The 13408-nt window shown below is 45.4% G+C and overlaps 1 protein-coding gene across 2 annotated transcripts in view; it reads left to right on the top strand.

Annotated features, from left to right (window-relative positions):
• The window catches only part of SLC10A7 (solute carrier family 10 member 7), a 233703-nt gene that overhangs the window by 176595 nt on the left and 43700 nt on the right, over positions 1 to 13408 (top strand). For both annotated transcript variants that reach the window (XM_066386114.1, XM_066386105.1), the window contains one exon: positions 12422 to 12505. In XM_066386114.1, the coding sequence (XP_066242211.1) occupies positions 12422 to 12505 (84 nt within the window). The remainder of the gene's footprint in view (positions 1 to 12421; positions 12506 to 13408) is intronic.

The raw sequence follows: 13408 nt of genomic DNA, 5'->3' as shown, positions 1-13408 counted from the left end.
GACTTCATTTCTTACAAGCTGTGTAGGAAGCGGAGAGGGGAAGATCCCTACCCCACAGCTGGATTCTGCATCATTCATGAAAGACATTACCTTTAAGTACGAAGCCTCAGCTGTCCCTTCCCTTCTGAAATGCTAGCTTCATTTTGACAAGGTAAGAAGAGTCAATCAGATGACTTCCCTCAGCAAAACAAACCTTACTCATTTGGACTTCACCAGTTCAGAACTGGTGGTGAGTCCACTTGAAATGACAGTGAATATGGATTTGCATTCATTTGAAATACAAGACTTGGTGTGTACCTCCCTGCTCACCAGATGTGAGGAACTGGGATCATCCCTCAGTGTTGCCAAGACCTGGGCTCACAGTTTCCCAGGAGCAGCCCTCCACACGTGCAGGATGCAGGCCAGTTGGAGGTCCCCATGTGCAGTGGGTCAGAGGACCAGTATAGAGCCAGGTGCCTAGTAAGGGTACAGTAAATGGCTCTATAGCCTATGTTTTCTCCGTTGAAGAAGAAATGAAGAGCAGCATCTCTTACTCAACTGACTTTTTTGAGAAACTCAGGGAGAAGTTATAGCTGCAACTTGAGGGCTGACACCTGGGGAGCCCTTCTGGATATCTAAGGGGTGGGATCTCTGAGACCCTGTTGCGGCTCATGACTAAAGAACTAGATGCGTACTTTCTTCCCTCTCTTTCCCATCGCCATGCCGTGGAGGTTTCTCAGCTGATAAATGCTATGGCATCATACTGTTGCAAGCTTTCCCCCAGTCTTGGACCTATAGGCTTGTGAGCTTTAGTTGGTTCAATACTTTAAAATAATAAAACAACAAGGATAGTGAAAAAGACCCCAGGTCCCTCAACTTAAGAGTTTAATGCTTCCCTCTGAGCCAGCTGCGACCTCCCACCAGGCTCAATGGGATCATCTTTCATAACATTTTTTTTTATTATTATTAAGTAAGAGGCACGGAAGCAGACAGACTCCAGTATGAACCTTGACTGGGATCACCCGGCCAGCCCCCTACAGAGCAGTGCTCTGCCCATTAGGGCCACTGCTCCATTGCTCTGGCAACCAAGCTATTTCAGCGCCTAAGGAGAAGCCATGGCTGCGGGAGGAGAAGTGAGAGAGAGAGAGAAGGGGGAAGGAGGGGTAGAGAAGCAGATGATCACTTCTCCTGTGTGCCCTGACCGGGAATCAAACCCAGGATTTCCACACACCAGGCCAGCACTCTACCACTGAGAAAACTGGCCAGGGCCTCAATGGCAACATTACACAATATTGATAGATGTTTTTATGTTGTGTGACTTCAAATTGAATGCACGGCATGTACACTTTTTGTCTCTTTAGGTTATCATGGATTTTACAAACAGTGGGCATTGCTTAAACACTTAGGTTACCAGGCCTTATTTACTGAGCAGGACAAAAACCCAAGCAACTTAAAATATGAACACATTCCACAAAAGATGTAATTTTTTTTATCAGCACCCCTGTTATGAGGTTGAGTTATGTCCTTCAGAACAATATGTTGAAGATATAACCCCCATGCCCCACACTGTAACCTTATTTGAAAATGGGGTCCTTGAAGATATAATTAGTTAAGATGAAGTCATACTGGTGTAGGGTGGGCCCTTAATGCAATATGACTGGTGTCCTTACGAGAGAAGTCAGAGACACACAGGAGAATTCCGTGTCATGGCCGAGGCAGAGAAGACAGTGATGCGTAGAACTTGAGGAACACCAGGATGCTGGCAGACTTCAGGAGCGAGAGGAGGTGGGGAAGGGTTTCCCCTGCAGATCTCACGGGAGCATGACTTTGTTGATTCCAGACTTAATAGCTTCCAGAACTGTGAAGCAATATATTTCTGTTATTTTAAGCCACCCAGTTTGTGGGGTTGTTACAGAAATGAATACAATGCCTGAAAATTGAATTGTCTTTTTTTAACCATATCTTGAAAATGGAAATTTCTGGGTATTAATTTGCAGTAGCTAGTCAAGAGTCCATTTCTGTTCATCAAAACTCAATTCCCTGTGTTCTTAACCCCTGCTCAGAACGTGCCCTCACCGTCTTGCTCCAACCGAAACCTGCCTTCTGACTCGTGTTTCTGCTGCAGGCCTCCTCCATGTCACTGAGACACTAAATGGAGTAAAGTGTCTGTCTTGCACCTCAGTACCAATTCTAGATGATTTTCCATGGCTTCTCCATAAAACTCTAGAAGCTGAGCAGAGAATGTATATATTTCAAAAAGGGGACAGTGGGTAACTACTTTAAATGCTGGTTACAGTTCAGATACAATGAAGTCTGAAAATTGACCACTGGTCTTTCACCAGATAGGGGTCACTGGGGACCTTCACCAGAGCTGTTCCAGCAGGTGAAGGTGAAAGCTGGTTCAAGAATGAGGGAAGGAAGATGGGTTACAGACAGCGGTAATCGATAACTCTTTTGAGGGATTTTGTTCTAAACAGTACAGAAAATGAGTCAGCAACCAAGTTGGGGAAATTATTAGCATATTCGTATTGATAGAGTGATCCAGTTAGAGAGAGAGAAACTGAGACAGAAAAAAGAGGCGAGAATCCATGGACCATTGTCTGTGAGTAGAAGAAAGGGGGTGAGTTCTAGTTCATGAAGGGGGTACAGCCTCCTAGGCACAGAGAGTTCATCCGTAGTAGTGGGAGGGGAGAGGTAGAATAAATTTTACTGAGTAGATAAGACAGGTACTTATTACATCAGCCCATGTGACGAGCATGACAACCTTTAGAGCTAGGTATTACCTGCACTTATAAGAGAAAACTTAGGTTCAATGTGTTTCTGTGGCTCATTTGAGACCTCACAGCTAGCAAAGAAAGAGCATGAGACCCTCCCAGCCAGGGCCGACCTCTGGTGGGGGGCTCCTTCCAGGCTGTGCTCACAAAGTGCACCTCCTCAGAGCCTGTTCATAGACATAGTATCAATGCCCAATTACTACTTCTTGAATATTTATGTTCTAGGTAACATAGGAAAGACAAAAAAAAAAAAGAATAAGGCATAATCATTGCCTTGAAGAAACTTAAAGCTTATTTGGGTTACCAAGAATAAAGAACAGTGAAGAAGTTTAGAGGAAAATTAGCTGTTCCACTGTTATTCAGACTGAGTGTCATGGGAGTTCATAAAAGAAGAGAGGTCCAGGTCAGGGAGAGAGATCCAGGTAGCCTCGGAAGCTACAGGCATTGTTAGGTTTTTCTAGTAATTGGCTACCTGTGATTAAAAAAAAAAAAAGTAATAATAATTCTTCAACTTTTGATCCTATCAGTATGAACAAGAAAAGTGAATACAGCCGTTCCGGTCATATATCGTACTCTATTTTTGGTAATATGTTCTCAATGATGATTGTGTAATTGATGGCCACAGGTGTGCCACGTATAAAATGATAGTAAAGAGAAGCTATCCGTTTGCCCCAGTTCTGCGCTGAGCCAGTCCCTCTGCCTTGTACTGGGGAGTCTTTCTTTCTACAGCGAGTGAAAACCAGTCTTCTTCTCTTGAACCTGAGAGTAGCTTGTCTTCTGTGTATGTACATCACACAGAGATGGTTCTCACACAGAGAGAATTTCATGAAGCCAAATAATCTGGAATCTTTGGTAAGTGCCCATGCCAGGGCTCCCCTACCCCCAAGGCCCTTTAAACCATAAAGGGCTAGGGAGAACATCTGGTACGCCATTTCCAAGTCTCTAGAGATGACAATGATAAGCTCCCCTCCCCTTTAAGGACCACTGTCCCACAGGGACCAATGCCAGTGCCGCTCTGGGACTGCTCAGACTTCACTGAGGGCGGCATGGCACGGGGGAGCCCCGCACTGTCTCAGCCAGGCTTTCCCTCTGCCCCTGGGTTCCCCCCAACGCCAGCTGTTGCTGCCGCTCCCGAGCAGGCGGGGTCTGTCTGGACAGAGCGAGAAGGACACTGCTTCCTTGGACCGCCCTTGCCTGTTGGTCCCTAAGCTTAGAGCACTCTTCTGGGGGAGAGCTTAAACAGTTGCTCTGTTTAAGGCAGTGGTCCCCAACCCCCGGGCCGCGGACCGGTCCAGTCCGTGGGCCATTTGGTACCGGTCCACAGAGAAAGAATAAGTAACTTACATTATCTCCGTTTTATTTATATTTAAGTCTGAACGATGTTTTATTTTTAAAAAAATGACCAGATTCCCTCTGTTACATCCGTCTAAGACTCACTCAATGCTTGTCTTGGTCACGTGATACATTTATCCGTCCCACCCTAAAGGCTGGTCCGTGAAAATATTTTCTGCCAGTAAACCAATCCATGGCCCAAAAAAGGTTGGGGACCACTGGTTTAAAGGACTATTCAGTGAGCAACAGTAGGCACTCTGGTTCCAGAACCAAACTCATATTGACAAGACTAAATCCTGTGGTCAGGGGATTAGGAGCAAGGTTTGCTTCTAGATGCTTCTGAGTATCTCTGCCTCTAACCCTCCATGTCCTGAAAGCCCTTCTCCCCACAGCTTTCTTCTGTGGGTTGTGATAAGCCGACCTAACATTCATTTGCGTGCATATTACTAAAATCTGTGTGTGGTTGGAGTAACCAGAACTTATAGTTTGTACATACATAGTTTCCGTCAGTTGTTGGTAGGTAATCTTTTCATCTTAGGTTTTAAATTAGCATATAACAAAAAGAGATGTTTTACATGTTTTTTTATCTCCCAAAACTCACGTGAAGCCTGTTTTGCTCTTTCCCTCCCGGAGAAGGACACACACTGTGCTTCTAGACATAAGAAGGGTCCTCCCTGTACTAAAGGGATGCTCTCCGTGTAGGCACCCAATTGTGTTTAGTTTTTAGTGGGGTGACACTGGTTAATAAATTAGACAGGTTTCAGGTGCACAGTTCTACAACACGCCACCCGTACAGTATATACGGGTGAAGTTGGGCTGAAATGTGTGTTCAGCCCCCCAAGTCTCCTTTCATGATCATCTATCCCCCCAGACCCTCCCTGCACCTCCTAACCACCCCCAACCGGCTACGTGCAGCTGAAACGATCATAGACTTAATTTTGATAAAAATCATAGTCGTCTTTACATCAAGCCTGTCCACTGTGTACACGGAACTCATCAAGGCTGTGTAAGCAATCAGTGTGATTTGCATATGTCCCTGGAGGGGAGGCCAGCCTGGTGAAAGGCTCAACTGGCGATTCTGGGGAAAGATGGAAACCAGAAGGGTTTGGGGGCTGGGGTCTGGGGCACCCTCCTTCTGTCTGAGCGCTTCCCTTTGTGAAGGGAAGGAGACAGGTGTGTCCGAGTGTGTCTGCGTGGGCACTAGGAAGTCAGATGCAAGAGCACACACGTCCCTCCTTTCCCTTCCCCAGGACTGGGCTCTGTGGTTGAAGGATGGGGCGATGGGTGGAGCGAGGGTGGAAATTGGGCAGGAAATGGACAAATCCTGTGTCTGAAGCAGCCTTTTTCCAATTTTCCCGCAAAAGAGATTTAACATTCATTGTCATTCTGCAGTATAAACCGTAAATATCTATTTGCATTTTCCCCTGAATGCAGTGCTAATGAAAGCGAAGACCGATCATTGGGGGTGAATTATTTAATACAATAATGTTTTAATAGCTGAGAAGAGACGCAAATAGTGGAGATGCCTGTGGCTAATGGGTTTCCCTGGTAGGAGATAAAAGGCTGATTACACAGCCAAGCAAGGGAAGACCTGGTGCATTAACGACAACTCACAGGTCAGCTCACTTACGGGAGTGATTTAAACGCACCATCTGTTTCCTATCTGTAGGTTGATAACTGTGATTTTTACAGACAGTCAGCGTCCCTCTGTCAAGAATTGGTACTTACTTGTCTTTTTGAGTCACATGAGTTTGGTCCTGTGATATTTCACTGATGGGACCCCCAGATTCTTTCCAAATCAAATAGTTTCTAAATTGAGTGAATTGATAGCAGCGAATTGTTTCCATTCAGTCTTTTTCTGCCAAGTTAGAGAATTAAGTCCCGATGCCTGAAGGCATCCATTGTGTGGACTGGATTAACACTTTCTCATGAACCTACCTGGAACTACTGACGTACCATTCTGTGAGAGAGCTCAGAAAATGCTCAAATAATTTTCTAGGTCCTGTGGTTGACCAGAACCCCAACTGAGAAAGGCAGCACCATCAACCCTGCTGATTGAGCCCTTCCCCCCATACATACATGCTTTTTTTTCTTCTTTCTTTTCCTCCTCTCTGGCTCCTGCCGGCCTTCAGTTCCCCATCTCCATGCAGCCCCCCCCCCGTGCCCCCACTGTGCTTCCCCTCCTCCTCTCACATGGGCAAGAGGAGGGGAGCCCACCCCTGCTCCCTGACCCGTCTCACTGCTCCAGACCCTGGGAAATTAATGCACAGGAGAGTGTAAGAATCGGGTGCAAGGGCTGTGGAGAGACGCTTCGGGCTTTAGATCCTGGCTCCGTCACTTTCTAGCTGTGGTGACCTTAATCGAGTGCTTTAACTGCGCTGTACCGCTCTTACCTCATGTGGAAATTGGGGTACTGGAAAGACCTGCCTCAAGGGGTTGCCATATTAAGTTATTCAACACACATTACGCATCTGGAGCAGAGTCTGGCACACAGAAAGCACACAGTCCATGTTGCAGTTACTATAATGGTAAGCGACAGTTGTGTGGGAGGCCAGCCTGTCCCCATCCTGTCCCGGGCCTGTGAAGTAAGCAGGGCTTTGTAAGTTACCCGAAGTTGGAAGGATGGAAAGAAAAAGCATTCTCGGGCCTCTTTTTCTACATGCGTATCCTGGTCATTCACTAACTGAACCCACGTTTGTGGAGCACCTGTTATGTACTAGATTAGTGCCCCTCCTCCATGCTGGGTTAGTGGTTCTCAGAGTGCGAACCTAGCTCTGCCACCCTAGCATCGCCTGGGGCCCGTTAGAAATGCAGATTCTCACAGTCTTCCACCCCCTCTCATTCTTCTCCCTAAGGTTCTGATGCAGAAGGTCAGTGGGGCCAGGCGCTCTGTGTTTTATCAAACCCTGCAGGTGTAAGAGCCACCGCCCTAGATGTAAAACGTGGTCACTCTGCTGGGCGCGGGGAACATAAGCATAAATGAGACCCTGCCCCTGACCTCCAGGCTTCTCGGAGAGGCAGGTTTGTAAACAGGAGCAACCCAGGGCTCTGAGAGGTACAGGGGAACACAGAGGAGAGGGTGGCCAAGTCTGCATTAGGGGAGAATGGTTGGGATAGAATTCCTAAGGAAACAATGCTTGTACCTACTTAGTCTTAGGAAAAAGCCAAAACTTCTCTTCTAAGTGGAGAGGGGGAAAGGCATTCATGGCAAGGAGCGTGCATGCGCTGGTGGTGGGGGGACCCGCACGCAGAACTCAACTTTTAAAAGTCAGTTCCTGCCCTGGCTGGTTGGCTCAGCGGTAGAGCGTCGGCCTAGTGTGCGGAGGACCCGGGTTCGATTCCGGCCAGGGCACACAGGAGAAGCGCCCATTTGCTTCTCCACCCCTCCGCCGCGCTTTCCTCTCTGTCTCTCTCTTCCCCTCCCGCAGCCAAGGCTCCATTGGAGCAAAGATGGCCCGGGCGCTGGGGATGGCTCTGTGGCCTCTGCCCCAGGCGCTAGAGTGGCTCTGGTCGCAACATGGTGACGCCCAGGATGGGCAGAGCATCGCCCCCTGGTGGGCAGAGCGTCGCCCCATGGTGGGCGTGCTGGGTGGATCCCGGTCGGGCGCATGCGGAAGTCTGTCTGACTGTCTCTCCCTGTTTCCAGCTTCAGATAAAATGGAAAAAAAAAAAAAAAAAGTCAGTTCCTGAGAAGAAGGTTTATGCTCAGCTCACTGTTGGGACCCCGGTGCCTCAAGCACGCCCTGGCTCACAGGGGACACCAGTGACTGAAGGATTGAGCACAAAGGTCCTAAAGTCCCACATACTTAATTTTCACTGAGTCACTTCTTTTCAACATAAGATATGAAAACAAACCTACTGTGAGTTTTCTGCTTGCAGCACTATATTCCTGAAAGACATTAGCCATGACTGGGTTTCATGCACTGTGTCTGGAAGCACGGGGTGGCAGGGTGAGACACGCTACCTGTAAATCTTCCTGGGTAGCTCAGTGCGGCCCGGGGCACTTGCTTGATATGTGGTTTTCCTGAATCTGCAGGTTTATCTCAATGTGCAAATTTTGGATGCCTCCTATAAACACACTGTTCTTTACAATAGAAACCCTGACAGGTTCCTCATTAAAATGTGAAGAACCGAATATCCCAGACAGCATATTTCCTTCTGCTTTAGTTACGATCAACTCTGCATACAAAATGACTGGGTCTTGGACTTTTCTAGTCATGTCCTCAGAAGCTGTCCAATGCCAGATGCTCGCTCTTCTTTCTTCTGGATGCCAGGGCAGGCTTCCTAGTGTCAGAAACTCCCCCACGGGGACTCCGCCTCTTCACGCTGACCCCGGCGACAGGTCTGGTGGCCAATTCAAAAGGAAGGACTTATGCCAAGTTAGACCCCAGCACTGAGGTTTCCTTCCTTTCAGGGCCACTTCTAAGGGAGCCATCCTGCAGGATCTCCTCCCAGAATCCCCGGCGTACCTAGTCTGGCTTTGTGCAACCCGGTTAATTACATCCCTGGCTAGCTGGCTCTTGCCTCTGATCTGACAAAGCCTCAGAGAAGGGCTGTTCTGACCAGTGTTGCTCATCTAGCGGATCAAAGATCACAGGCTTTTCAGAGGAAAAAGGAACCGTGGAGACTGTGGACAGCCTCCCCTCACCCCCCAGCCCTGTCCACTGTCCTCTAAGAGCATGAGGTTTCCAAACATTGATCATGCAAATAATGAATGGAAATTAAAGTACATAATATTCTTACCACCAAATTTGAAATGGATTTTCCTGTATTTCTCTTATGGCCAGATTTGATGTTTCAGATAGAATTGTGATTAAAAATAACTCCCCAAATTGACTTTTAAGTAAATGAAGTCACGTTTTGACACTTCTCTGCATTTGATCTCTGATTTACTGCTCAGCAGTAATACAGTAATGCAGTAATAGTTTATGGTTAAACCAACAGGCCTTCCCCTGGTAGGGTAGCTATTACCATGGAGCAGATTTGGCTACAGGGTGCTCGAATGTGTTTTAGATGTGTAACCAATTTCTTATCATAATGGAGGTATGAGATATGTTCACTGTAAGTCACTTGTTTCTGGACCTCAGTCTGCACATATTTTAAAAAGGGAGTGGAATGGGAGGACCTGACTCTTCCAGGGTTAGGAGTCTCTCTCTGGTCGGTCTTCCCCTCCAGAGCCGCACTAAGAGTCTTAGGAGGGGGGAGGACTGGGGGCTGAGAACATGCACAGGCTGCCCTCGCTCTGCTCTACACACACTCACACACACATTCATGCTCACATAGACAGACACACACTCACACAGACCCACACAGATCCACACTCACTCACACATGCACGCTCACATAGACATACAGACACAGACGCACACACTCACATGGACTCACACAGACCCACACTCATACACACATGCACGCTTACATAGACACACACACACAGACTCACACAGACCCACACTCACACACACATTCACACTCATATAGACACACAGACACACACACTCACACGGACCCACACAGACCCACACTCACACACATACATGCTCACATAGACACACAGATACACACTCACACGGACCCACACAGATCCACACTCACACACACATTCACGCTCACATAGACACACACACACGGACCCATACAGACCCACACTCACACACACATTCACGCTCACATAGACACACAGACGCACACACTCACACAGACCCACACTCACACACACATGCACGCTCACATAGACATACAGACACATACACTCACACGGACTCACACAGACCCACACTCACACACACATTCACGCTCACATAGACACACAGACACAGACGCACACACTCACACAGACCCACACCGACCCACACTCATATACACACATTCACGCTCACATAGACAGACACACAGACACAGATGCACACACTCACATGGACTCACACAGACCCACACTCACACACACACAACACACACATTCACCCCTGTCTAAGTGCCCTTTGTCTAGGTGCGTGTTCCAATTAGCTGTGTTATTAGTCATCACCAAGCAGAGAAAAAATAATACCATGTGACTTTAATAATGCCACACGATAATAACTTTTTTGATACACTTAAGTTTTGTGCTTTTCAATTTCAGGGGAACAGGGGATATGGTTTCTCTCTTTTTTTAATATTAATTTTAATGGGGTGACAGTAATCAATCAGGGTACATAGGTTCAGAGAAAACATCTCCAGGTTATTTTGACATTTGATTATGTTGCATTCCCATCTCCCAAAGTCATATAGTCTTCCGTCACCTTCGATCTGGTTTCCTTTGTGTAGGGGATATGGATTCGAATAGAGTGTCACTATTAGCACCTCCTGCGTGCAGGTCACCTCGTGTGCCCGTTCTGCACAGGCTTAGTCACCTGCGCATGCACTCTCTGTGCCAGTCACTGGGGTCCGCCCTGGGATGACAGGACGACTAGAGCTTGTGATAGGGTTAGTCATGAAAATATCTTTAAAATATTAACTAACTTAATAAAGTGGAGACAGAAAGAGGAACAGGGATGTGTAACATCATCTCTGAGATTCCAGGTGAGCATTGTCACCTTTTAATAGAAGGCTGTTACCCTGAATCCTACTGCCTCTCTCCAAGCATTGTAAACCTAACAGACAGAGCCTTGAGCTGGATGTTCTTGAACCGGAAGACTTTGGTCTTTAAAGTTTATTTTTCTGTCAATCCAGTGCTTCCATTTCCTGTAAAATGGATTTTTCTTTATTTCAATCCTTGCCCCAGGGCCATGCTTGGAATTAGTATTTTTGAGGAGAATATATTTGTTAAGTACCTTGTGCCTCAAGGTCATTATTGCTCTAAAATGGGCTGAAATGATTAGTTTTTATGACTTTGGCTTTACGTAAAAAAAAACATCTAACAGCCATGTCGTGTTTACTACACCAGGAATCCTGTCTGTTCCTCACCAGCCCCACTTCTCCCGCTTCCTCTCTTCGTTTCTTTAGTGCATCTTAGTACTGGAGGAAAAGGCTACAGTTTTACGGGTGACACTGGCAGCGCGGTCAGTGCGGAAGGTGTTATTGAATGAACTCAGGCCGCGCTGGGCAGGATGTACACCCGTGGCGTTTTGAATGCACCCAAAGCAGGGCTGAGGGGGAGGGCACTGAGTTTGATCAAACCCTCCAGGGGGCAGGAAAGACCTTGGGGAGCCAATGCATGCAGAAAACAGTGAAAACGCTGATCCCACCACATTGCGCCAGAGCTGTTGACTTGACTCATCTAAACGTGAGATTTATTTTATTTAACATTCTCTGCCCCTGTCATCACTACCTTAGTGTGTTTTACAGAAGCGATCTTTCAAACGGTATCTCCAAGTTGAACTAACTTAGGTGGATGTGAGGACTGGGGTTGGCCTGTGGGGGGGAGGGGGAGAGTGAGCTTCAGGCCCAGGGTGCTCGCAGTGATGGTTTGAGAGAACCCGTTCACTAGTTCTCAGGGAAGTCATAAAAGAGACAGACACCTGTGGAACAGGCTAGTATGTGTCAGGCTTGAAAGCCAGAAGAAGGGTTTGACCAGCATGAAAGTTCGTAGGAAGACAGCAACTCTCGGTGGTTGCGGCTAATGTGAATGTGCGACCATGTCCTACGCAGATGCTGGCAATCGGGTCTTTCTGAAGCCGAGATTGGACTTATTAGCAAAACAAATTTTAAAAAGGCACCAAAAAGTGAGAAAGGGTAAAAAACAGGAACTACGAACTGAGTTAAGACATACACATTTAGGAGAGGTATATTGAAAACATCAAGCTGAAAAATAAGTCATGTTCCAGGATTTCCCATATTTTAGACTTTAAGAAAAAACTTGAAAGGATGTGAGATTCATTGCCTTTGTTTTAAAGGAGTAGAAGTTAGAAAATATTTTATTTGCATAAATGAAGACATTATGTTGATAAAAGAATATTAAGATATACTTGTTTGTTTAAGTAGGTGATAGATGAAATAGCAATCACCTAAACTATCATTATAGGTGAAATATCATGCCATACAATATAGACAGTATGAAGGAAGAATCACTGTGTTCTTCACCAATGTATTTAATAAAAGCAAGTTAAGTTCATTGTGAAACAGTAGTTATCACTTTTTCTCAATCTTGAAATCCCAATAAAAATTGTAGATTAAACTACTTAACAGTCTATTTTGTGTTAAATTTAGAAAATTAAAATTAACTTCACTTGCTCCTTGTGTTGGCCTACCAAATTTTTGGTGCGTGGGAGAGAATTCATTTATTGCATGATTTAATTGACGGCAATGTTTGGTAACTAATCCTAGGTACCTCTAACTCCTCTTATACTCTCGTTTTGCAGCTTGGCTCGTCCTCTTCGGTGCCTTTTACATCTATTTTTTCCCAGCTCTTTATGACTGTTGTGGTCCCTCTCATTATCGGACAGGTAAGGTCTCCCATTCTGTATGTCAGGACAGTTCCGAAAAGACAGAGGAAGAGACAGTTAAATGAAAATGTAAGACTTTGAAACACGGGTTTTTATCAATTACAATATTCTCATATTTTTATTTATTTACTTATTTTTGGTTAATAACAACATGCTCTCTATAGAGAGCTATATATACAGGGACATCTGCACAGAATCTTGACCTATTTATTTAATTATTTATTATCCCTTCTTTGTAGCTATACAGCTAGCTTGAAACCATGTAGCAAACCATTATGTTATTTGAAACTTCCAATAAGGTCTCGGCATCTATGACCATTGCTGGAAACATGGATGTCTTTGGCTGGCTGCTCCATAGACTCCTCCAGCAATAGTTATCATATTAGTTATGCTATGATTGATAAAATAAACTTTTAATTCTATTTGCTCTTAAAATGGGGCTTAGAAAATTTAGTTTCCTTTATGATTCTTGTTGAATTGGATAATAGAATAAATTCTTATATTTTAACTTCTTGTAACAAGGTGATAATAAGCATGTAATTTAGTTACAAGCATACAAATTTTAAAACAAGGTTGTGTTTTTAGCCACAGTAAGGGAATACAGAATCTAATGTATGTACTACTAAATGAGTGAGTCTTAGGAAAGGGTATATTTGGATGATTAAGGGCATAGACATGGGCTTAACAGCAACTTCTTGTTTGTTTGTTGTTTTTGCTGTTTATTTATCTAACTAGAAGGTGACCTCCATGAGACCAGGGACCCCTCAGGAAATAAAAGTCACATTCCTGCTCATCTAACTAACTAGCTTTTTAAAAACATTTCATGTAAGTTGTTTGGGTTCTATATGCCTGTGTTTTTAGCTGTAAACTGAGCAGGATAATATCTGTACCACCTTTCTCAGG

The sequence above is a fragment of the Saccopteryx leptura genome, chromosome 1 (assembly GCF_036850995.1).
Source record: "Saccopteryx leptura isolate mSacLep1 chromosome 1, mSacLep1_pri_phased_curated, whole genome shotgun sequence".
In the NCBI taxonomy this organism is placed as follows: Eukaryota; Metazoa; Chordata; class Mammalia; order Chiroptera; family Emballonuridae; genus Saccopteryx; species Saccopteryx leptura.
This window is presented reverse-complemented; position numbering and strand designations above follow the sequence as displayed.